This window comes from Lampetra fluviatilis, chromosome 24 (assembly GCF_964198595.1).
Source record: "Lampetra fluviatilis chromosome 24, kcLamFluv1.1, whole genome shotgun sequence".
Lineage (NCBI taxonomy): Eukaryota > Metazoa > Chordata > Hyperoartia > Petromyzontiformes > Petromyzontidae > Lampetra > Lampetra fluviatilis.
In genome coordinates, this window is record NC_136298.1 from 4,649,258 (window position 1) to 4,676,294 (window position 27,037).

Genomic DNA, 27,037 nt, shown 5'->3' on the forward strand with positions numbered 1-27,037 from the left:
TCATTTAGCAGCTTTAACTACAGCGTGACGTCACGACGACTGTCACTCCTCGGACAGGCGACATAATATCCTGCAACGCCCCGAACTTGTACGCTGTGTAATGACGTCATTTCGTATCACGATTGATGGCGCGCGCGCGATGAGAGCAACGTCAACCGGGGGGCGGGAGAGGGGGGGTAATGACATCACGCGGCGACGCGATGACGTCATCCGGACGCAAGGGCGACGTTGCAAGCACAATCCCTGTACGCGTTGACGTCACCCCCCCCCCCACTACGGAAAGCGCGGTGGGGTGCACTGGCACGCGCGAGCGAGCGATCGGCTTTGCCAATTTACGAATCGCGGAAAACCTGTGGCCGGTCGCGACTGGGGGCTGCTGTTGCGTGGATAGCGAGACAGAGACACAGACGTCTTAGCTACTCGTAGAGACAGGGACACAGATACGTCTTAGCTACTCGTAGAGACAGGGAAACACAGACGTCTTAGCTACTCGTAGAGACAGAGACACAGATACGTCTTAGCTACTCGTAGAGACAGGGACACAGATACGTCTTAGCTACTCGTAGCCGGCTGCAGGAGTTTAATTTTGTTGTGTTGGTCGAACGACCCCTTCACTTGAACGGCGCCCGAGTGAATTTCGCGATTTCAAGAGAACAAACAAGAGAGCGATGGGGCTGATGTCGGATTTCGGGTTGGAGGACGTGGCTGGGCAGTTCGCGAGGTTGCCGATGTTCCCGATATTCGACCTGATGCACTACACCCTCTCCATCATGTACCTCAAGCACGAAGCAGGTCCGCCGCCTAAATTAGTTCACCACTCCGGCGATGCCCATAATTGGGCCTCTGTTTGTGTGATGTGTCTCTGTGTGTGTGCGAGGGAGTGTTGTTGCTGCTTGCTTGCGAAGCCTTGTTTGTTAATTGCACGCGTTAAGATGAGAGAAGTTTGTTACGTTGGTTTGCAAGTTTGTTGCATTGGTGACGGACGAACGCACTTTGGTGATGGGTTTAGTGGTGGATGGGGGTGTAGTTGCGTGGTTTTAAATGTCTAATCTATTTTGTTTACAAACGAGTCGAGAGAAAAGTTGCTACGTGTGTTTGATGAGTGTGTTTGGTTGTGTTACTTACAATCGTGATGTTTGTCATTTCACGTTTGGACTGAGGAGATTTAGCGTGAAGTTGTGCGTGGAAGTATGTGTGTAGCGTGTGTGTATGTTTCACATTTAAAGTTACATTTGTTTAAAGTTGAGAGAAAAGTTGCTACGTTTGATAAATGAGTGTACGTTGTATGACTAAATATGTTGTGTTATTTAGAATCGTAACATTTGTTACAACTTGTAATGCACACGTACAACACAACTTGAAACTATATATCCCCAGCACTTGAGGTCAATTGTTTTAAGTGTATATTGTTTATAAACCACGAACAATCGAGGGAAGCAAGAAAACCAGGAGAAAGTCTTTGCAAGTGTGACATGTGGGTCACCAATATTACAAAAGCTAAAATAAGTTAAAGTATAGGAATGAAGTTAATATAATTCTGAGCTATTTGACATGTGGTATGCAAGGTTAGATGTATATTTAAATAAGCTGGGTCTTTTAGGATAATGCAAAGTAGATGAACTGTTTTTGGGTAAAAAAAATGATGTCCAGTATTTAAATAATGTGTTTGTTTCTTGAGCGGTCTGTTGTGTTGTTTAAAATCCTAACATTTGTGGCATCTTGCATTGTTGAGAGTTTGAGGAAATTAAGATTGGAGTTGTGGAGTTGTGTAAGTGTGTGATGGTATTCAAGTAGATGCAAAGCAGGATATTTGCATTTTAATCAACCAGGTTCTGTGTATATAAAATAAGAAAAGTTTTTTAGCTGCTGTTGGGTAAACGTGTGCTTAATTGGAATACCCTTAAGCACAAGTTTCCCGAATAGTTTTCGTTTAAATTATTAGTTGTGTGTGGTGCGTGTGTGTTGTAAATTATGGTGTTGATGGGCAAGGCTGACCTGCGTGGACATTTTAACAAGCCAAGATCTTGTCTTTAAAAAATCGAATCATGAATCCTAATAAATAAAAATATAAAATAAAGCATTGGTTGGAGAGGCATTCATCCAGCAGTGGGTGATGGATGTTGATGAACATGTATTTTTACCCAAGTTTATTCCAGAAACCTTTTCGGGGTTAATGTTGAAATATTTCTAACCAGCAAGTGAATTTACTAATGCCTTTCAAAGTATTCATAGAAATAATGTGAAACATATTAACTTTTTCGTGGTTAATATACTAAATTCAAATCTAAGTATTGATGGGTTCAACTTAGTTTTTAAAATGTTTTCGTGTTAATATTTAACTTTTCGTCGATTCTTTTTTAAAAGGTTAATGAACTTTGAAATGTGCATCGTTGTTCAATGTAGAAGTTGTGTGTTTTGTGACTCTTACATTGTGTCACTACCATCGCAGAGATGGAGCCGTGAAATCAGCTCGTGTGCATGGCGATTTTGTTCACATCGCAGTGACCATGAGAGATAGTGACATGGTGCTTTTATCCAGCAGTGGATTGATCATGGCTGCTGCTGATGGTGATGGTGATTAAGTGTGCCATTAATACGTTAATAATGAATGGCTTGTGCCTTGCAATCACTTTCTCCTGCCGTGGGAATGTGGAATGTGAAGTCTCCACCATCGGCTTAGGGCCGTAAATATGAGCTGAGTGCCGCCACCCCCAGCCCATAATCGTTTCAGCAGGAGGACAAGCGTTTCACTTTTGTACAGAGGATTTACTCTAGTACACGCTACTTTATATGCTGCCACGATGTTTTCCCTTCTTCTCAAAACCACCCCAATGACCCTCATCCAACACTTTCATTGACGAAGCGCTGTAACGTGTACATTTAAAGCCACGTAATGTACCCGAATGTGCACCAACGAAATCATGCCTTTTAACACCGCGACACGGTGTGCTGTGGATTGCAACTTGTGGGTGACATGGGTGGCGCGTGAAATCTGAACCCTTTCTGGGCCACCCTCCCACCCCGTTTTACTAACCTGGACTGACCAGTTTTGGTTAAAGTAAGATCAAACAACCTTCGTGATCGACAGAGAAGAGGCCTACATCCATCATATTGCATATGAATGTGTATGGCGTTTTTCAGCCCTTTACGATTACATGAGTTAAAGGGCAAAAAATTCGACGAAAGAAAAGTTAGTTCCGCTTGCAGTGGATGGACTATATTCCGATATTGAATTATATACAGGGTGTGTCTTATATAAGTATATGCTTTTAAAGGGCTACACCCAGTGTTGAGCTTTAATACAATACAGTATTCGACTGATGAATAATGAATTCCGCACGCAAAGATATGCCCTGTAAATGATCACGGCACATACAGTGGAGAGATTAGCTCAGCAAATCGCGGCGTGACCGGTGTGTGTAGTTTTGCAAGTTACACTCATCTGGGTGTGAGGTTGGTGGTTATTGTCATCCTGCGGACTGATGACTGTCACTTAGATGCCCTCTCATTTTTGTTTATCTCGCCACCGTGACGTGAGTGAGATGTTAACTACCTCGCCTTGTATGCGGGAGGTTGTGGGTTCGATCCCGACCCTGACCCCTCTATATTTGTCTCTCTCACCGTGGCCGCGTGGATTTTTCTCCGGGTCCTCCGGGTTTTCCCTTCCACATTTAGAAACACGCGTTTCTCGTATTTGGCTCCGTTAACTGTCGAGAAGCAACTTCACTGAGCTATCATTTGTGATCGACAGGTCGCCTTATAGCTCAATGGGCCTTACCCGGTAAAGTAAAAATAGTAAGAGATACAGAACTCTGTAGGGTTCCAAACCAGTATGCGTACCCAGCAGTGGTACCTGAACAATCTGCTAGGAACAGGCCAAATAGTATACAGGGTTATGCTGCATGTGCTGGAATGTGTTCATCGGTGGGTCTATCTGTGTATGCGCTTGCATCTGTGCATGTACGTATGGCATTTTATGTATTCGTGTACTGTATTATGTTACCATTTGCACTTGGAAAGGCATGAGTTGCGTTTGTGTATGTACATATGTACAATATGTATGCACGCATTTTACGTTTAGAATTTTGTATAGTAAATTTTTATATTATTCGGTCAAATGTGTATATAAGCACGCCTTATATACTGTGTATATAATGCCTGATCATGTATCCATTTACAGTACAGGAATTGTGCTTAGTAACTAAAATATTGCCTCTGTTCATGTGAAAAAATCGCAGGTTACTAATAAGATTACACGTAAAAAAAATATGTGGTAATGTACGTGAAAAAGTTAACTTTTCTAATATTGAATTTGGGGAAAATGCACAGCTTTTTCCACTTGTGTGCTCTAGACCCAACAACTCTCGGTTCATTTTAATGCTGCACATTCAACAACCACATTGAAAACAATTACTCGTCGTTTTCGGCCTCTTGTCAATCCACTGCTGAAGGACAGCTTTTTCCCTACCCTGCGTTCGTATTTTGGGTGTTGTTTGACCATGCTTGACCATGCTGTGTAAAAAGAACATGTGCTTTGGGAATTCCGATGACTATGATGGTGAAGCGACAGGTTAAAGATGTGGGAGCATAGAAGTGCAGGACAGAAATGGATTTTACTGCCCTGCCCTCTGTTACCCATCACGAAGCCCAACAGCCTAAAACATTCTGCTGTGCATAGTGATTGCCCATCCAAGCACATATCAAGTCTCAACTCTGCTTAGTTTCCGAGATATAATATGATAAGGGAGCATTCTGGGTTACTTGTTCGGAGGCATTGATAATAATCGTTATGTTGTATATGCACAAAATATATCAGCAATAACGTCTGCACTGGCTTCCTGCAGGGACTGCCTTGCGCGTGGTTAAAGTTAGTCTTTTCGGTGACTCGTGTGCAACGACGCATATTTTGGGCAGCTCCCATGTCCTACGCAGCAGTCATCTGCTCTGCAGCTGTTCACTCCGGCTCCAGACCGGCATTTTCAAGAACTGGACCCGCCAATGCTCTGGGAGGGGGGGGCAGGTTGCCAGCATCTTAAATATCAGTTTTACAGTTCTCTTTTAACAACGCAACAACTTTAGATCGGTAATGCACGGTAAAAAGTTGATTTCTAGACAGCGTGACGGCATAATTGTGACCAAAGGATTGGTCCTCGTGTACCGTACCGACCTTCATAGGTGCTCGCTAACAGCACTTTCCCCAACAGTCTTCAGGCCACACAGAGTGTATATATGTACGCAGCTTTTTGTTAGATCACCAACTGAAAAAGTAAAAATGTAGCCTTAAAAAATTATAAGTTTTTTTAAAATACATATCGCGTTGTTCAAGCAAATTGCATCGTTCATTGCTGAGGAACCACAGACAAGCAGGAAGGCAGCCATGCCACAATTTTGACTCGTTAGAGTTGGTGGACTAAATCAAGACTAGAGTACGGTTGTGTCATGTGACATGCAAGGCATGATGGGGGAAGTCATCCTATGGTTACAAGTAGGGCTTTTTGCTGCCTAGAAATCAACTTTGATCTGTGTGTGTGTGTGTGTTATGAGGCTTATTTACGTCCTGCCTGTACGTAATTAGCTGTTTGATGAGTTTAGACGAAGTGTTAGATTTGGTTCATCGCAAAAACGTACGCACCAGCGTAAGATGAACTTGAATATCGACTACGTTGACGTTTGGAGCACATGGCAACAGCACATGGAGGAGGTGTTATTTTTAATGTGCGTTTGTTTTTAGCACTGTTAGAGCAGCGTCAATGATGCTTTTAAATGAATGGTAGGTCCCCTACAAACTCGCATTGCTGCAAAGGCTCAATGAGAACGTTTGCTTTTATTTAGATAAACCTTTAAAACTTAGTAGAAGCTGTGGAGTCATATTAGCAGTGTACGCCAATACTCATGCGAACCCTCTAGTTTTTTGTGTGTTATATAGAGACTTATATTCACAAGCCAAAAAGTGTGCAAAGAAGCATGCTTGGAATTACACCGAGAGACGGGCAGAGCAATACGTGGATCGGGAGATCATTTACAGGAGACATAGTGTGGGCGGTGGAAAAAGAGTGAGCGAGATCAGGACCAGACATGTCGCTAGAAGGGACGCTTGGCCAGTGGTCGAGGCTAGCGATGGAGTGGCAGCCGAAGGAGGGAACGCGGCGTGCAAACCTGCTTGTCACTCCCCACACCATGCGGTTCTGTGACCTGCACCGCCCTGGTCAGTGCAGGGTTGGTGAAGGCAGGAGAGCATACACACGGAAGTGCAGAAGTACGGTACAATAATGGGTTTTGCTGCGCTGTCCAGTGTTACTCTGACGGCCACCACGTGGCATAGCGACGCAGCGGCCTCTTCACAATCTTCTTTGCATGGCGGTCACACATCCAAGCTTCATACAGCCTCAAATCTGCTTAGCTCCTGAGATCTGATGAGATCGAGCACATTCCAGTTGAATTAGTCAAAAGCGGATTTTAAAATATAACAATGTTAATAAGAAGTACAGTAACTCCAAAGACACAATGTGATTTTTGTTACTAAATTGAGCTTCAGCTGCTTAAGAAAACTATCACGTGCCCAAGCTGCATATTTACATCATGGGTCCTGATATTATTATTGTGAGGTATTATTTTCGAATTAATGCTTTCGTGACTGCAGGGATTCATATTCTTGGTTCTTTCGGTAAAGTCCTTTATTATTTCCCTTCTACGTAACTTTACCGAAAGAACCAAGAATGTGAGATAGTCATTCGGTAATCAATAGATTGTCCGCCTCCCCAAGTTGAATGTGTGTGGTGTGCCACTAAGTTGAACGCGAAGCGTGTTCACATGGATGAAATGTCGCTGCAGCAAGACAGCTGTGGCACGATTCATTTGACCCCTTAAGGCTTCTCTGCGATGCGAAAGCATTGGCCGAAACGCTCGGGTGTCTACTCTTGTGAATTACATCACAGGCTCTGCAGTGTAATGTTTAAAAGTGGACACCAGTCAGTGCAGAATTCTCCATGGAAAATGGCTCCGGCTCTTGTGGCAATCAAGAAAACTGTCTCGTGGTGTCCAGTGCCCGGACCATCAAGGCCCCCCGGCTGTCCACTTCAATCAAAACAAAACCTCTGTTGCCATTTGCCATTCAGTTTCACTGTAACGTCGCATACGCAGATTCGTATTCCACTGCTCTCCAAGAACTATACATCCATCCACCGATGAAACATTTTGTTGACGCACATAATAGAAAGATTGGTTGGTTGGAGGAAATGTACTTATAGCATTGCTATTTTATATATTTATAGTTGTAATAATGTGTTAATCCACTTCTGGATGAAAGCCTCCGCACAGCAACTCGGTTATGAAGCTTCGTATGATTGTTCCTCACCATGCTAGTGAGTGCGGCTTGGTGAAGGCCAGTGCGGGTTCGGGTATCACTCGCCACTGATGTTAGGGGTGGCCAGGTATCAAACTCAGGTCACCAGGTTCAAAACTATCGCATCAACTGCTGTGCCACCACTCTGCTTTATTGATACACTTAGTTAATGCTATAATATTTAAATATTACAATAAATATTTCGAGGACAATTATTTAACATGGTGCAAACAGTTGACCGTTCTTTCCTACGTTTAAAAATCCGCCGCTCGAAATAGCAAATGGATTTTGGCGACATTTTGACAACTGCAATAGTGCAATGATGATTATTATGATGATGGTGTACATCTGAGCATACTCTGTCCCCCGTGTTAAAAATAGTCACGGAGCAATGAAAATGCTCATGTTGGCTGTAAGTTTAATTGCGAAATAGCTCTCTGGAATTAGTTTAATGTGGCAATTGAAATCAAATTAAAATAAAAAGGCAATCACTGAGAGAGTAATAGACAGCCTTAATATTCATATTCACATAACACAGCCTCGCTTGTGATGCAAGTCAGAGCGACAACCGAAAGCCAAGCTCACAGTCGTTGCACTCATTTAAATCTGAGTCCTTCGGTGTTGCAATTAACTTTGTTCCTTAGACGATCAAGCTCGTGGCTCAGATGTATGCAACCACAGTGCTTCAGATGAGTGAATTTGACCTTCAGAATATCAATTCATATTTGGATATGAATTGAGGAGCAACTATAACATCGATATCTCACAATCAGAATATTTAGAGTGAAAGAATCCAATGAGCTGTGAAGGTTGCACACCCGTAGACAAACAAAGAAACCTTCCTGATGGCTTTCTGATGTTATTTGTTTCTTTCGGTTAAGTCACGTCTAAAGATAAAATAATAAATTAAATTAAATAATAGAATACGACGTTTCGATTTCAACACAAGCAATCATCATCAGGTATAATGAAATAGCGACATAAAATCTAACCAGAAAACTATAGACAGACATATTAGCAGACAGATATCACCAAGATACATAGCGAGAGCAACACAGGTAAGAATACATTTCAAGGGGTGATATGCAACACGTGGGAGCCAAGCTGCTGTGGTTAATGCACTTCTGAATTTGATTCCCGGCCATGGCTTAGATTAAGTGGTGAACCGGTTCTGCCCTCCATCTCCTTGACCAACCCACACTGACCAGCGTGATGAAGTATGGTCAAACTAATCCTGTGACCAGCACAATATGTGGAGACCATCCAACAAGTGTATTTGAAAAGGGCTATTTTTTGTTATTGTTATGAAATGCAACGTTACCTTGAAGTCGAGAGTCCTATGCAGTTTATATGCTAACTTAAAGTTATGCAGTCCTGTATTTCAACTAGAGCCTTACATTTTAATTGCGATGTTTCCTTGAACGACTGCACAACACCCTTGGTTTTATCATAACAGTAAAACAAATTCTTCTCAAAGACGACAGCTAAAAAAAAAATCCTGTTAAGTATCCCAACGATAGTCTTTAACAAGCGATTTTACTCCAAATTAAAGGGAAATGGCATCTCCCTCATGAGCACTTGAGGGGCACGTGACCGCTCCTCTAACCACGCACCGCGTCCAGTTCCCCCCCTGTCGTGTGAAACTCGGGCTGTCCAGCAAGATTGCTTTCTGTGCTGTTGCACACTCGGCCGGAATTTGTCATACACGATTAATATTTTATATTGCTTAAAATGCCCGGTGCGCCACAGGTTTTCTGCTAGAGCGCTGCACGGGCAATGCACGTGTTTGCCAAACTGTGCGGTATCTGTGCTGTCCAGGAGGCAAACTCCACTCGCGAGAGCAAAGTTCGTCGGCGTGTGTGGCTTTTCTTCATTGACACCGTGTCATTGTAGCGATGGCACCTTCTTTATGCTGTAATTGGTGTTTTTGTCGTTGCCTATATGCTACCCGTGTGTCAATCGACGCCCTGGTGGACATGCTTGCAAACGAGATTATACATCTCAAGGGAATTTACAGGTGAAATATTAAAATTGAATAAAATGAAAAAAAGTATGACGTGACCGTCGTGATGTAGAGCTCCTCTCACACGTATTGCTTTTGAACCGAAATTGGCTGGACACGTATTGTTGCGGTGTCCTAAGAATCTTGATGTTTGTGTGCATCCTCGTGTGTGTGTGTGCGCACGCATGTTGGTGTGTCTGTATATGGGGGTTGTAGTGGTTATCACTGCGCTATGAACCCGACTGCCCGAGTTCGATTCCCGCTCATGGCCAACACCAGCGACGATTATGTGAATCAGTTCTGGGCCTCCCCTAGGTCGACTCAACCTAACATGAGTACCTGGTGCGGTGTATAGACACCACCACTGGAGATACAAAGGCGGCCGGGCGTGTTGGCCACCCACCCCGTGAGCTGTGCCGGCCTTCATAGGTGCTCGCTAACAGCACTTGCCCCAACAGTCCATTCAGACTATAGGGGCGACCTTTGTGTTTGGGAGGTTCCTATAAGTCGTCTAAATGCACGAGGGGGCAAGGGCCTTCCATTGGCATGCTCCCTGCCTTGGGAGCCTCGATTACAAGTCATTTCAGGGAAGTTGGCACAATCAACTGTTTGACTTTCAAATTTTTATTTTGGAGTTTAGATGAACAAATTATTTGCTGTGTTGGCAGTGGTGCACACGCACACTAACAAACAAAACTCAACACGTTCATCAATAACGCTGCCTTAAGATGTATAATATATAGATGTGACGATGTTTTGGGTAATGGCGCTTCTTCATATCACAATTATCCCCTATGAAAAAAGGGACCATACCAAAAACGGTGCCTATTATATATATCTTTTTTATTTTAAGGTAGTGTTATTGACGAATGTGAGGGGGTGGGTTTTATTGGTTGGTCTATGCATTGTAAAGTACCCTGGGATGCTGCGCATGAAGAGTGCTCTGTCGACATCAAACCTTATTGTGCTGCCTTGGTATGTGTGTGTGTGGAGGGGTGGCGCAGTGGTTTGTGCAACGCACACTTTCCTGAGTTCAGTCACCCGAGCGTGAGTGACATCACTGGCAAAATGTTATCTGAAGTTGCCCCAGGCTTGCCCTCGGTTAACTTGGCCACAACTGATTCGTGATTGCCCTGTGTAAAAACATCGCTGCTGAACGCACGACCTTACTCTGTGAGTTACGCCTTCTGCCACAGTGCCACCTGAGTGGAAACGGACAGATTCATTTCTATATGTTCATGAGGATTTATTATTATTTTGCACTGTTATGAAGTACTCCATGCAATGGCGGAGCCAGGATTTTCAGGAATACGGGGGGGCAACCCCTCCAGCAATGAAAAATGATAAGAGTTGTGAGTAAGTAAGGACTTGTCCCTTGATTTTTATTTGACGAGTGTGCGGCGATGGCACAGCCATCGATCGAGGGTCGAATTCGAACCGTGTGTGATCAGCATCGTGCTCACTGAAGGTGAATGCCTTCTGTGAATCACCTATAACTGCTTGGCCGTTACTTATTGCCAATTATGGACTCAGAATTTTGTCCTATCATCTCATAGAGTCCCTGGCACGTAATAATATGCTACACAGTGGCAGTGGGGGTCGCAAAATGCCGATTTATTACTAATAAACCCCAATGATCTGATCGAAATTAGGGATTTCGATCAGATCATTGGGGTGGCACGTGCCACCCCCCCCACTGGCTCCACCAGTGACTCCATGCAATAAAATAAATAAAGATCCATCAATTTCTCACTCAATATTTGCTTGCTTAAACTAATACGACTGGATAACATTTGTCTCACAGGCCCATAGGCTAATGGGCTGAAACAAATATTTTATTTTATATGGAGAGATGAATAGAAATCTGACTTAAAAATCCAAGAGTTTTCATAGAATGAGAATGATACAGCTATCGTGCTGTGACGGTTCCACCTGAAGACGGAAGCTTGTGTTGCCTCCGAAACGTCGTGATTTTTATTTTATTTTTAATTTTACTTTTATTAATTTAAAATTTTTACCTATGTGACTTTACCGAAAACCTTAGAATATGAATCCTTGCAGTAACGAAAGCTTCAAATCTAGAATGAGAATGTCCCTTATTTTTTAAGTTTGCGTGATCATTGTGGTATCGTGACGCTCAACTGTATTGTGATGCTCACCTCTGGAGGCGAGGGTTGGTGGGTCACTCGGATTTGTGAATCTCCCAAACCCGCTGGGCCGTGTGCTTGGCCAGGAGACGGTGGCGGCAGCAAGTGGGTTCACGATCCCATCTGTGTGGACCATTGAATGTTACTCCCTCATGTGAATCGTGGGCTTTCTCCGGGTTCTGCAGTGTCGTCCTTTGTAAAGTAAATCTGAGAATATATATGCAGCAGCGTTGAGGGCCTGAATAACAGTGTTTTTATATGTGACCACCAATGCACCCAGGTTGTCATAGGGTCGGCAGACGGCAGTGCAGCAAAATCCATTGTTCTACCGTATGCCTATCGCCCTCGCCACCCAGCACCGACTGGTGTGGTGAAGTATGGTCACGCAATCCCTGTGACCAACACATTGGCGCGTCCTAAATTCATCAATTGATTGAGAATGGCTGTACAGGTTTGACGATGTGTTTGTATTTTGTCGTGTAAATTGTCACGTGTTGTGTGCGTATGCTTGACGCGTGCTTGTATGTGTTGATGTGCTATGAAGAAGAGGCCATTGCCTAAGGCCACAGTTTCGATTTAAAGCTTTCGTGACTGCAGGGATTCATCTTCTTGGTTCTTTTGGTAAAGTCACGTAGAAGGGAAGTAATAAAATAATAAAAATAAAACTTAATAAAATAATTCTCACGACGTTTCGGCCACAACGCAAGCAGCCGTCCTTCTACGTGACTTTACCGATAGAACCAAGAATATAAGGCCACAGTGTTATTGACGGACGCGGTACGTTTTTTTTTGTTCGCCTAGTTATTTCTGCCAAACGCAGCAGCAGCAGCAAGCAGCATCACCAAATTATGTGTGTGTGTGTGTTGTGTGTAGGCGTGGTGGACCTGTCCCGCAGGAGTCCCATCACCTGCTGGGTGTGCAGCATGTTGTGCTGCTTCGGAGGGGGGATGCTGGCGGCCGCGATGCTCGGGGAGCCCATCCTAGACCCCTTTGAGAGCAATATCAACGTCTTCCTCGCCTCCGTCATCTGGTCAGTCCCCGTCCGCCTCTCTACTCCCAACCCTTGCCCACCCCCGCCGTCTTTTAGCCACCCAAGGGTGAACGTTGCCACTGTTTCTCGCTGACCTGCCTAATCTAGGGGCGGTGTGACATGGCCTGGCAGCAGCGTGTTCGCCACTGGTGGTTCTAATCTGGCAGGCCACCCTGGTTATTGTTGCGGGTGTGTAATCGTAAAATACGGGCCATCTGTTTGACAGTGAGCGTTAATGGTCTCTGGACAAAATACGAAATGAGAAGGCTATTAAGTGCTGGCGTCGTGATCCAAATAATATCAAAATACCTGTAAGATACTCTGGATTACGATTACATAAAGCACTTGAACTGCTGTAAATTCTGTGAAACAGATCCTTTCTTTTTGATAGCCTTGTGCTATGTGAATGTCGCAAATACCAAATGGACTCAATCATTATCATCATGAGTATTAAAGCAGGGTTTACCAAACACAAATACGCGCGTGTGCAAACATCAGCACTGGTCGGATAAAAGCGGTCGGTGTGGAGTGTTGTTGGCCACCCACCCCTTCATTTACTATGCCCACCTTTATAGGTGTTCACAAACAGCATTTACCCCGACAGCCTGTTTAAGTCTGTATGGGAGATCTTTATCTTTGTAACTGTGTGTCGCGTGTAACGCGGAGAGCATTGATTCAAATTAATAAAGAGATCTTGTGTATGTGTGTCCCCCATGTGTGTCCCACGTGACGTAGATAACGCTAATTCAAATTAAGATAGAGGTTCTTGTGCGCATTTGTGTGTGTGCGTGCGTGTGTGTCTGAGGAGCGGTATTGTAGTAGTCAGCACGCTGCCCTATGAAACAAGTGAGCTGAGTACGATTCCCACTTCCAGCCAACGTCGTTGAATATCTGAACCAGTCCTGGGCCTCTAGGTTGATTCAGATTTAATTGAGTACCTGGTACAGTGTGTGAACATCAACACTGGGTAGACAAAGGGGGCTGGGCATGGTGCTGGCCACCCACTTGGGAGTCTTTCTCTTTGTCCCATGTGACTTAAAGAGCCAGATTGATATTGATATAGTTATTGTGTGTGTGCGTCTCACGTGCTGATTTAAATTAAGATAGAGATCTCTGGTGAGTGTGTGTGCATTTGTGTGTGTTCCATGCTTTGGTTCATAGAGGCAGTGCAAATGTAGACCTGGGTGTAATACATATAGAAGTGATTGTGGGCTTCGAAGCTGGAAATGATTTTGCTACGAGGTAGGAGATGCGAGTGAGAAAGGAAAAAAGACCAAGGATGGAACCTTGTGGAACACCATAGCATAGAACAAGGGATCTCTGAGAGGAAGATGGTCCTTGTATGGAAACGTAGGAGCAGCAGCAGAGGAGGGTATGGAGGGAATCGTGGTCTAAACAGAGATAATTGGGGGGAGGCCTTTTACCACGCGTATAAGAGCAGTCTCGGTGAAATGTACTTGGTGGACACCAGATTGTACTGGAGATTGTGGAGACTGTGGAGAGGGGGAGGTGCTTGGAGAGGCGGAAGAAGATGACCTTTTTTAGGACATTTCTAAGGCAGGAGAGGTTTAGACAGAGCTTTGCAGGGGACTAGTTTAGATTTATTTTCAGGGTCGGATTCACAAGTTGAGGGATCTGGGGGGGGAATAGTACCGTATGTATGTTGAACTTCTTTTGTACCGTACGTAGCCAACCGTGCTAATCGGAGGTGCGGGAAATTGAGGCGTTGACGAAGTTGGCGTGGGTAGACTGTGAGGGATGCGTTTGGTGGATGGAATTTGCCTTTTTTTACGTTAAAGATGATTGTAGTGCTGTCGGTTATGGTGGGTGGTGGGGGAGAGACAGAAGGAGAGGCAACAGGAGGAGCAGAGGCAGACACCAGAATGTCACGTGTCATGCAGTATTCTCACCGTTTTCAGTGATGTCGGACGTTAATTCACGCACGGCAACTGACGGGGATTGAGGATGGAACCGGTTTTAGGAGCTGTGGGAGCTAAGTTTACAGTATTATAATCGAGAGCTGAAATTTTTCACTTTCAAGATAATCCGTTAATCTGGGGTGGGGGGCAGTGAAACTCTTTTTGAACATGGGGCTCAAATTTGGAATTTTCCGATCTCCATGCAGATTGCTGGAGAACGTTTCGTCACGTTAGCGAGAGAGCTGTGCCTCTCGTTAGCGACATTGGTGACACGTTTGCTTACGACAGCGGGCGTGGTAGCATGATCGCGCGACATGCTGATGCTGTTCAAACCCCACCCTGCGGGCCTGCAATTTGCTGTCGATTACAGCTCAAATGACTGGAATAAAAAGCACAGAATTAAATTTGCATGGAATTTACATGAATAGATTTCCTAGGATTTGGGTGCCGGTTAATTGATTACGAAACATAAGTGGTTCTTAATTTTAATAATCGATTAATAGTTTCCAGCATTACTAAAAAAAATGCATTGTTTTAAATATCACTTCAGCCCTTGGTCTTTCCTCTTTCTTCTCCCTCCCCATATAAATCCTCACGTCCCTACGCACGGTCCCTACTTGGCTGGGGCAGCGAGCCCAATTGCACCCCCCCCCCCCCCACTTTGTACAGTTCCGCCGCGCCGAATTCGAGTCGCCGCTGGCGTAGTTTCAGTTTCCCTCCAACGGCGGTCGGCGTATCGTACTGGGCTCGCGTTGTGTCGCAATAAAAACATTAGGAAACAAAAATGCAAACTGACGTCGTTGCTCCAAAAAAAAATAACACATGGGCTTTTTCTCGACCAATATTAACCTAATTCTTGGTTCTTTCGGTAAAGTCGCATAGAAGGGAAAAAATATATGAAATATATATTGTTTTACATTTTTTTTTTATTTCCCTTCTACGTGACTTTACCGAAAGAACCAAGAATATGAATCCCTGCAGTCACGAAAGCTTTAAATCAAAATATTAACCTTAATAGAGGCTTTTATTTTGGGTTACATTGCGTAAATGTTAATGTGTCGTCAAACCCGCCACCACCCGACACAGCCAATTAGTAAGTTTGTCACATAAACAAAACGTGCCAATTCGTCACTAGTTCAGCACACTGGTGTGTTGGAGAATTAACCCGCAGCATTTACAATTCGAGTAGGACTTTTCGCCGGTAATTACAGCCAGCCTCATCAGCGACAGCCAGAATTTGCTTCTTGTAGGCTGAGCCACCACACACACACAATCATGGAGAGCATCCCTATCACTGGGCATGCGTTGTAAACGTCCTGCAGCACGCACGTGCACATGTACGGCCCTTAGCCACCTCCCCCACTGGATGAAGCTCTCTCTGCCACAGCACATGGGTCGTGGGTCTTATTTGACCATACTTCACCACGCTGGTCAATAAGGGTTGGCGAAAATGGGGAACGCGTATCTGACGATCGGGCGCATTCCGAGGGATTTGGTCATAAGCTTGCGTAATTAACTTCTGCGCTTTTGGGAGTTCAGACAATGTAATTATAAGAGTAACGGCCTGTATTTATAACTGCACAACATTCGAGAATGGATGACGTATCCGAGTGCAATTAATTTGGAGGAATGCCAGTCTAAAATTAAGAAACTAAAATATTTTTTATTTATTTACCAGGTAAGGCCCACTGAGCTATGTAGCTGTCTTTCAGAACCGACCTGACCACAAATGATAGCTCAACGAAGTGGCTTATGTGGAAATTTATAGCAGTTAAAAAAATACTTTAAACTCGTGTTTTTATGTGGATGAAAAAAACTGGAGGACTCGGAGAAAAGACCACGGGGAGAGAGAGACATACAAACTCCAAATATACAGCAGGCTTCAAGGTTGGGATCGAACCCACGACCTCCTGCATACCAGACGAGGTAGTTAACATCTCGCCACTGTGACGCCCAAATGACATGATACATTTACATTTTAAAACTGTCAATAGCACCCATCTTCAACCACACTCCTCTGTTGACCTTTCTGCCAGCCATTGTGGCTATTCAAAGCGTGTGCATGCGTGTGTGCCTTGTCTCTATTGTGGGACCGTTTCTTGAAAAGTCACGTTTCTGCTGGACACTGCTTTTGCTTGTAAGCAAGCAGCGTGTACGTGTCCTCATTTGCAAACGTGACCCAGGTCACTCGTGCAAATTAGACTCACCCTGGATCTCCTTCAGAACTCACCGAGTCAAACAAAATAGTTTGAAACGGTTTTGTCGACGCTTCGGCCGAGAATGGATGGAAGACAATTGGCAACTATATCAGGTCTGGATGAGTTAATTTTTTATGAATGCTAAAGGGAAACCTGTGACCAAACCACCTGTGGAACACGTCCCGGTCTCATCAGATCTTGAAAGCTAAGCAAAGTTGAGCCTGAATAAGTGTTTGCATGGCTGATCGCCATGCATGACAGATGTTATAGGCTGCTGAAGTGCTACATGATGGGCAACAGAGGGCAGTGTGGAAAAAGAAACCTTGGTGTACCATAAAATTAAATGAATTTGATGAAAAAATTACATGCAATTTGCATACGCTTTTAATCAATAAATTTCATTCTGCACAGAAGGCTAAATAAAAATTTCAACCCAGGATTTGGCTGCCTATTAATTTATTACAAAGCATAAGTGGTTCTTCAGTGTAATCATTAATTGATTATAAATAAATAAACTTCATAATTGCTTAATCATTTCGGAATTACTGCAAACACTTTTGCACGTGCGTCTATGCTCTCCGCCTTTTAACAACCAGGCTGGCCATCGTGGCGACGTACGGTCCATAAACCGCCACAGCACGACACGGCATGCTGGGGGGGGAGGGAATCCCTGCATCGACAAACTGGGGGGGCTCTTAAGTAATTTACGTGCGAGATTGGCTGCCGCGCTCTTCGCACACACGTGCACTTCAATTCAGTCGTCACTTGGAGGGAATATAACGTTGCGCTCTCTCCCATGTGGCGTTCCCCCACGAGCGCTGCGTGTGAATGCCCGTGTAAATTGCCAGGACCGCCGCGTGTATACGTTAAAAACGCCATTGTGGATTTAAATGGGTTCCCAGAGCTGGCTGGGAGAGAGAGAGGGGGGGGGGCATTTCGCTTGGGAATGAGGCCAAGAGAAGGCAGTGCATGCCACTTTCCCAGAGCAGATACGGGGTGGGCGGGGAGGGGGGGCAGCAGAGGCTGGGTAGTGTGGGGAGTGGCGCTCGCTATCTGCGTTTTTTAACCCAGAAGTTCAAACTCATTTTCTCCATTTAAAAAACACTTAAGCAACAGGGTTCCGCGTGACATGCCGGACATCCCCTAAGGCCCCCCCCCACACCCAGCAGTTGCCCCGGGAACGGCTGGAAGGGGGCGTCGATTTAGGAGCCCCGTGGGGGCTGTTGTATCCTAACCCTTCTTCCAAACTTGATATTTTTATATATTATCATCATTGATATATAATGAATGAAAACACCCCAAAAAGCAGCAAACTGCAAAACACCAGGTGTTGTTAAGTAATGAACTGGAGGAGGGCTAGGATGACAGAATTTGCAACCTTGCTTCAAGGAAGGAGGGGGCCTGATGAACGGGCATATGTCACCCGTGCAGGCGGCAGAGACAGTGGGAGAGTCAGCCAGACATAATTAAGGAAAAAAGCCAACCATCCTGCATGGTTTTAAGGAATTAAATTATTAAATCCAGGGTGAGTGGTCAAATGAAGTGGGTCAGCAACGCTGTGTGCACAGGGGAGGGAGCTGATTAACAACCCTGCGCGGCTGAACCGTGAGGGGGCCTTTGACCTGAAATTAAGAATAACACTCCCAGAGCAGAAGGTTGGATGACCACAGTGAGACGAATAAGAGCGTTGTATATCAAGGATGCAGACTCAGCTGAATAACAAGGCTGCGGAGGTCACCAAAAGTTCGTGTTCGCCTAGTTAAGTCGAAAAGCTCAATTATTCTGTATTGCTATTAAAGCAACGTTAAAATCAGAATTTAACAACAGGGTAGGCTAAAGTTATTGATATTCACACCCACTCCAATTAAACCAGGCCACAAGTTACGCCTACTGAACCATCACCATCATTAAGTCAATATGAAATGTTATTTCCATACTTTAAAATACAACTCGACCCAAAGCATATGACAATCAGAACCTTCCTAAGTCAAAATTGAATCGCACCCAGACAGGAGCGAATAGTCGATATAAGGTTGAAGAGGGAAGGAAATTAAGAGCACGGCGAACTGCAAACGTAAGCGAAAAGCCGGGAACAACACACAGCCAGCAACAGCGAGTCGGGCTTCGACAGGCCATAAAGTAGGAATGACAACTCCCGGGGTCAGGGGACATCAGAAAAAGCAAGCAGACAAAAACCAGAACTGACTCCAAGGTACAACCGCCCTCACCTACAAGGAGTGACGGAAATTAATGAGGCCTTGAGTTAACGGCGTCAGCTGGACAGCAACAACAACGGCGAGCAGAGACAGAGTGAGGCAAAAACCTGCGAGGCTATGAAATGCAACTTCATGTCAGTGAAGCCTGACCAACAAGTTAAGTTAAAGACATCACAATACATAATATCGTACATAACATCAATGTTAACGCTATTCACCGTCAACTATATTCCGCTTATATAACCATGCAGACACCAAGGAATACGAATTCCTAGGATCAAGAAACTTACCCCTTAACCTAAGATATCGGAAATAAATTAATAATAATAAGCCTATGCATGAAAGACAAAAGTAAAACTTATGAAAAGCCAGGATAGCGGGATAAATCACCACCAGGTCGAAATAAAGTACATAATAAAGAGCGATGTTAAACCCAGGGTCGGAGAGAAAGGGAGATCCCGGCCGTCTTTGTATCCCCGCAGCACGGGATGGGAGTGTGTATGTGCTCGGGGAGGCACCTCCACTTGAGTCAAGCACCACGATGGGAAACGACACACCTGAGGTTACATACAGAATCATAACTGGGAAATGGTAAGGGACAAATGTTAATTTAAAACTTTTTAACCATGTCTTTGTGTGCTGTGAGGATCGGAGGGAGTGTGCCCCTCCCTCCAGGTCGTGCAACACGAACAGAGGTGCCTATGAGACGATTTGTAACGTCTGTGTTTTGGTTCATGAAGGAGGCCAGACAGAGAGACGACTTCGAGGCAATTTGTAACATCTGATTGTTTGCTCATGGATTTTATGGAGGGAGTATGACAACGGAAGATGCCGTGGGTGATGCACACAAGCACACGGACGTACGGACACACACATGAACACACCTACACACGGACAGATCCTGACACAGTAAATCAAAAGAAAACCCCGCCTTGTGGGCAGGACCCAAAGGGATTTTTCGGCATAAAAGAAAGGACCCTGAGCATTGGAAACCAGTTGGACCAGGAGAGTCAACTCATCACGAGGGCGACCAACGGGTCGACTCATGAGCGAGCTCGACCGGAAGGGTCGGCTCGACTCATCAGCCGAGTTCGACCAAGAGGGTCGAACTCACCAGCCGAGCTGCGACTAACGGGTCGGCTCGACTCTTCAGCTTCTGGGACTCAGCCGAGTTCAGACGGCTCTCGGGGCTCGACTCAAGCAGCTCCCCGTCTCCTCTGCAGGCGGGCAAGACCCGCTTGACAGCTCAACCTGCCGCGTCAGAGGCCCCTGCTGGCAGCCAGGGTCGCGGTTGGAGACGAGAGGACGACTGTGTGCTGCGAGCGAGCTGCGGGCGCCACCTACCGACCGGGTTCCGAATTACGACAGCGTGTCAACGGACATCCGAACCAAATTCACCACGGCGACAGAGGAGCGACTAATACGTATGACGCGCACCGCCCCCTCACCACACGACCACCTGGCGTCTGTTTGACATAAAGAACCGACTCCGAACACTGACTATTGAAGACAACTCTTACCACTCAAACCCACTCGAACCCATAAGCCATCCGTGGCTGTGAAGAAAAACTCGAGACCGAGTGATGGCCATCCGTCATTTGTAAGAGTATTATCTTTAATATTTAGTGGACTGTACTCTTAATCGCTTAAATTCCCAGCAGATCTTCGGAAAAGGAGCGCCGTTGCAGGCCTTTACTCCGAGCATTCTGTTGTCAGATAACCTGCCGATGTATCTGTTGAGATTGGTGCCTTTAAGAATAATAACTGTTTTTGATTGTGTTTTATCGCCGTATAATCTTTCAAGTATAATCATTCATTAACGTTAAGGTTTTCTTAGCATAGTATTTGCATGTTTTAACGACTCTCTCTCACTAACAACCATCGCGTTACGCGGGATCCATGTGCCGTTGTCAAGTGAAATCAGACAATCATTGATGATACTGTATTGATGCCGTGTTGACGTTCCGGGATTGAGAGTTCGCATACTATATCATAGTTGAGGTTGAATTAGTAATAAATTGATTAATACAGAAGTGGTTGTGTGATTCTTTCCTGAACTATGCATAAGATCTGCTTCTGCGTTGAGATCTGAACTTGGTGACCTTAATAAACACACTAACACATACTCAGTAAATGTTAAAGCGATAACGGGGCGAACCGGGGACCTAAATAAGCGAGAATGAGACGAACCTAGACAACGAGGCCGAGTTAATCTAAGTTAATCTTGTATACTTACACCACACCTGCATAACTGCATACGATTAATTGCCTTATTCCGATCGATAACCCACCCTCGTCACCGAGGCGGGGTCTGGTTATCATAACGACTTGCATTATCATAATTACACCCACTCGCATAATTACTACAATTACCTCTCGAATTGGCATAATTAAATGTGCGTAATTACATGGATTAAAGTATTTCCGGATAATTACACCTTTGGCCAAATTTCGATTGATTATTATTATTTTCACTGAATATTCATAACCCACATATACAACATAATAATTTCACCCACGCACGCATACAACACATCAAAATTTTCACACCCAACATATACAACATAATGGGGGCGTCGCCCGGGATTTCTCGCAGACAGTTTATGCATGAATTCAGGAACGAATCACTGTTGTGTTAATCAAAGTGTTGTGAACTGACGTTGCCTTGTGATTGTAAACGGGCGTAAAACAAAAAAACGCGCTCTGAAGGGAAATACCAGAGTAGCGGAGTATAACAAAGACAGCTGGGCTGAAATTATTTGCTCGAGTTGAACTGACGCATCCTGTGATACAATTGTGTATAAGTACTCTGAAAAGGAATGTCAAAGTAACTCCTGCCACTTGAGATGATAGGATTAAGAATAATTTTTGAATGGGTGACGGGGTACGGGGAACTCGTATTAAAACGTACCGACCAATCTGTTACAAAACAGTACAGTCAGAGAGACATATGGGGAGGGAGCTGTATCGATAACACGAACACACCTCGGAGGAAACTAATTGACTGGATAAAATGTAACAAAGGCGAACACGATGCAAAAGCTGCAGAGAAGGCAGGACAGGACTCATTCCTCCTCACACAGGCATACAGTCAGGGATGGTGGAATAAAGGAAAATTCGGAAAGGAAACAGGAGAGAAATCGTCTCTAATAAACGAGGGAAAATGTCCTCACACCATCGTAAGGGAGGAGAAATCAGGGCTCGCGACACCAGCGAAACTCACAGACGTGTATCCACAGAATAAATATGGAAGTAACATTAAATCACACTCATTCGAGAGAAGGGATGGAGAGATACATATGCAAACAAAAACATGTGAGATTGACAACTTCACAGATAGAGGGAAGCAAAATGTTAAAGTAAAGTTGACAGGACGTGCTCCGCTAAGGGCAGAGGCAAAAACTGAAGGGAAATGGCAACACGAGCGACATGGCATTGGGCACGCACACAGGAAATGCACACCGCTTAATCACGCCCCACGCAGAACAGATAAAAGTGACAGATTGCCTGATGATAACTTGTTTGATGATGACGCTGACGGCGATCAACTTTCGGAATACTTTTTCAACAGTAAAACCCTTAAATTGATGGACAAGGCTCTAGTCAGAATTCCCGATTTTGACCCCCACAATAAGACTATGGATATCCACACACATATCGCAACAGTGGAAGAGGAGGCAATGATTAGAGGGTTGATGAGACGGGATGAAAAAGCGAGTTTGTTGAAACGAAGCTTAAATAAAGATTCTATTACATGGGTAAAGTCACTACCACACAAGGTTAGAAATGATTTTAAACAACTGAGCCTGGCAGTGATTCGGAAGTTTGGAGAATATTCGACACTCACTGAGGGGTTTTATGCTGTAAAATCGATGACCCAGGGCATGGACCAAGATCCACGTGACTACCTCGTACAATTTAAAAGAGCGTATTACGCAGGCGATGTGAATCAATACCACGAAGGAGATAAAATGTTCAAAATTATGTTTTTTGAATCCTTGAGCCCAGAGATTACAGAAAGGGTGAGAATGGTTTTGAATCCAGAAACCGCATCCTTACGCCGCATAGAGAGCAAGGCGTACATGGCGTGGTTATACAGAGCTAAGAATCATAATTCGGATCCAGAACACAGGGAGAGGGATAAGGAACCCAGCCTCTCAGAGAGGAATAAAAATCACCGAGCAGTCCCACAATGCAGGACGGAGCAAACAAACACGCACACATGGCAAAATAACCCAGAGAGAGGTTGGCACGAGGATGAGAGCGGCACAAAGCCGGACATTCAGAGGAATCGCAGGAGGGGGAGGTTCGGAACAGAACCATACCAACACCCCATGCCACGACACACACGAGGCCAAAATTACGCACAGAGATGGCGAGATAACCACCTAGCGGGAAGGTGTTACACAGACCGCGGAGGTATGGATGCGAACATTCAGAGTAATCGCAGGATGGGAGGTCAAACACAATTGATCCAATTCCGACCAATTCCTCCACCGGCTATACCAGGAGGGAATAGAGGAATAACACAGAATGCGGTCCAAAGACATGATGAACTACCCACAGTGAGCGCGAGCAAGCGGCCAACACGCGTCCCACCCGCCGAGGTATTAAACCCGAAACTCAATGAGAAATACAGGCAGGCTGCAGGTGACAGGGCGGGCAAAGGCGTGGACAGTACTCCCGTAAATGACGCGCGGATCGAATACAAGGACAGGGTTGCATTGAAGCGTGATCGGACAGTACAAAAACCGACAGCAGGGACACGCCCTGAGGAGCGCAGGCATGAGCCTTTGAATGGAAAATATCCAAGGGAAACCAAAATTTATGTGGATCGGAGTGCTAAAATGGAGACGAATGTCCATGACGTATCGGGAATGGTGTTGGAATCCAACACACTCGTAAAAACAAAGAGGGCAACATTACGAGGGACAGAATTAAATCGACACACTGACTCGGCAAATGTGCATGTAATCGCAGAGAGAGCGAATGCCAGTGATGACGGAGTAGAGAAGTTGGTTGTGTGCGCGAATTCTGATTATGTGCAGCACAATTTTACACCCCACACTCCCACGACGCGAGAGAGTGAGAGGGGAAATTACAAAAACGAACCGGAAAACCGTGATCGAATGATCAAAGTGATAAGTGGTAAACCAGACACTCAGAACTTGGTAAAAAGATTGCCAGGATGTAACAGGAGGGAAATAACGCAAAAATGCGTTCGAAACCGCTACATAGCGTTTCCCAGGATTTAACAAAAACAGGGAAAAATTAATATCCGTCGGAGTTATGAGGGATGAGAACCATGTAACTGGTGATATCGATGTTAAAGTTTTGTGGTATTTTTTTTTTTTTGCTTATTTCAAATGTAACCTTGTTAAGATTGTGATACATGCGCGCTTTGGAAGGAATGCGTTATGGATTAGTACCGATGTTTAACGTGGTGTTTTATTTTTTTTTGCGCTTATTTCAAAGTAACCATGTTACGATGGTGATGCATATGCGCGCGTCGTAAGAATAACCGCCGAGAGTGAGGGCGGCTTATAGATTCATAACACAAAAGAAAGGGGCATTTACGTGGTTTGAAAATTCGCCAGTGGCCAAATCGACCCCTGATGATAATTTTCAAACGGGCGGATTGTTGTGTCTATTTTTTTTTTATTAAGAACAATTCAAAAAAATATAATAATTTTTTTTTAATTTTTATATATATACCTTTTTTAATTAATTAATGAAAACAACTCACTTCTCCTCACAAGAACACCAGGAATCCATGAAACATGGAGGGCGGTTAAAGTGTTGAGAGTTCAGTCACAAAGAGGTCATGGACATCCAAATGGACAAAAGATGTATGGACTAGCCTCCCAAGACATCTAGAGATACAGATAAGGGCAGAATAAATAACGGTTGAAACTTCGCGTTTTCTTAACGTTTTCCGTACCGAAAAGTAGAAACTTAACAAAGATAATTAACCAACAAACAATAATTTTTATTATTATATGTTTCCTACCTACACGACCTTCCAAAAAAATAAAAATAAAAACTAAAGAGTACGAATTCCAGGAAGCTTAAGTGCATAGTACACTTAACCTTAGGACATAAAAAATTAACTCAGAATAAAACACCAATCTCTGGGGAACTAAACTAATGGGCATATCACCCTACGATAATATGTAACATGTTTTCCAGGAAATGGCAGCCCTCCTGCTCACGCTCCTGCTAACGTACCTTGCCAAGCTAGAAGAGAGCCAAGGCCTGATGATGCCACCCAAGAATAACCGTAGAAACTATATTTTTAACGATATCTCCTATAACACGTAGTCAATAGAATAATTTCTCCCTCCCTTATCGTGTTACCTTCCTTTAGAATTTTTTTTTTCCTCCTCTCTCTTGTCACATATAACCATGTTAAGTTGTGACACGTACGCGCGCGTTGTAAGGAAATAGCAGCAAAACTTGAGGACAATCGATGGTTCATGATGGAAGAAGGGTATACATTTTTTTAAAAATAACCCGTGGCCATTTGACCACTGGCCATTTTTAAAAGGGCGGAATGTTGTATCCTAACCCTTCTTCCAAACTTGATATTTTTATATATTATCATCATTGATATATAATGAATGAAAACACCCCAAAAAGCAGCAAACTGCAAAACACCAGGTGTTGTTAAGTAATGAACTGGAGGAGGGCTAGGATGACAGAATTTGCAACCTTGCTTCAAGGAAGGAGGGGGCCTGATGAACGGGCATATGTCACCCGTGCAGGCGGCAGAGACAGTGGGAGAGTCAGCCAGACATAATTAAGGAAAAAAGCCAACCATCCTGCATGGTTTTAAGGAATTAAATTATTAAATCCAGGGTGAGTGGTCAAATGAAGTGGGTCAGCAACGCTGTGTGCACAGGGGAGGGAGCTGATTAACAACCCTGCGCGGCTGAACCGTGAGGGGGCCTTTGACCTGAAATTAAGAATAACACTCCCAGAGCAGAAGGTTGGATGACCACAGTGAGACGAATAAGAGCGTTGTATATCAAGGATGCAGACTCAGCTGAATAACAAGGCTGCGGAGGTCACCAAAAGTTCGTGTTCGCCTAGTTAAGTCGAAAAGCTCAATTATTCTGTATTGCTATTAAAGCAACGTTAAAATCAGAATTTAACAACAGGGTAGGCTAAAGTTATTGATATTCACACCCACTCCAATTAAACCAGGCCACAAGTTACGCCTACTGAACCATCACCATCATTAAGTCAATATGAAATGTTATTTCCATACTTTAAAATACAACTCGACCCAAAGCATATGACAATCAGAACCTTCCTAAGTCAAAATTGAATCGCACCCAGACAGGAGCGAATAGTCGATATAAGGTTGAAGAGGGAAGGAAATTAAGAGCACGGCGAACTGCAAACGTAAGCGAAAAGCCGGGAACAACACACAGCCAGCAACAGCGAGTCGGGCTTCGACAGGCCATAAAGTAGGAATGACAACTCCCGGGGTCAGGGGACATCAGAAAAAGCAAGCAGACAAAAACCAGAACTGACTCCAAGGTACAACCGCCCTCACCTACAAGGAGTGACGGAAATTAATGAGGCCTTGAGTTAACGGCGTCAGCTGGACAGCAACAACAACGGCGAGCAGAGACAGAGTGAGGCAAAAACCTGCGAGGCTATGAAATGCAACTTCATGTCAGTGAAGCCTGACCAACAAGTTAAGTTAAAGACATCACAATACATAATATCGTACATAACATCAATGTTAACGCTATTCACCGTCAACTATATTCCGCTTATATAACCATGCAGACACCAAGGAATACGAATTCCTAGGATCAAGAAACTTACCCCTTAACCTAAGATATCGGAAATAAATTAATAATAATAAGCCTATGCATGAAAGACAAAAGTAAAACTTATGAAAAGCCAGGATAGCGGGATAAATCACCACCAGGTCGAAATAAAGTACATAATAAAGAGCGATGTTAAACCCAGGGTCGGAGAGAAAGGGAGATCCCGGCCGTCTTTGTATCCCCGCAGCACGGGATGGGAGTGTGTATGTGCTCGGGGAGGCACCTCCACTTGAGTCAAGCACCACGATGGGAAACGACACACCTGAGGTTACATACAGAATCATAACTGGGAAATGGTAAGGGACAAATGTTAATTTAAAACTTTTTAACCATGTCTTT

General features: G+C 44.4%; 1 protein-coding gene across 1 annotated transcript in view; it reads left to right on the forward strand.

Annotated features, from left to right (window-relative positions):
* The first annotated feature begins 320 nt into the window (after positions 1-320).
* The window catches only part of TMEM38A (transmembrane protein 38A), a 36,549-nt gene continuing 9,832 nt past the window's right edge, over positions 321-27,037 (forward strand). The window contains exons 1-2 of the mRNA XM_078867551.1: positions 321-792; positions 12,365-12,521. Coding sequence (XP_078723677.1) covers positions 669-792; positions 12,365-12,521 — 281 coding nt within the window. The 5' untranslated portion in view covers positions 321-668. The remainder of the gene's footprint in view (positions 793-12,364; positions 12,522-27,037) is intronic.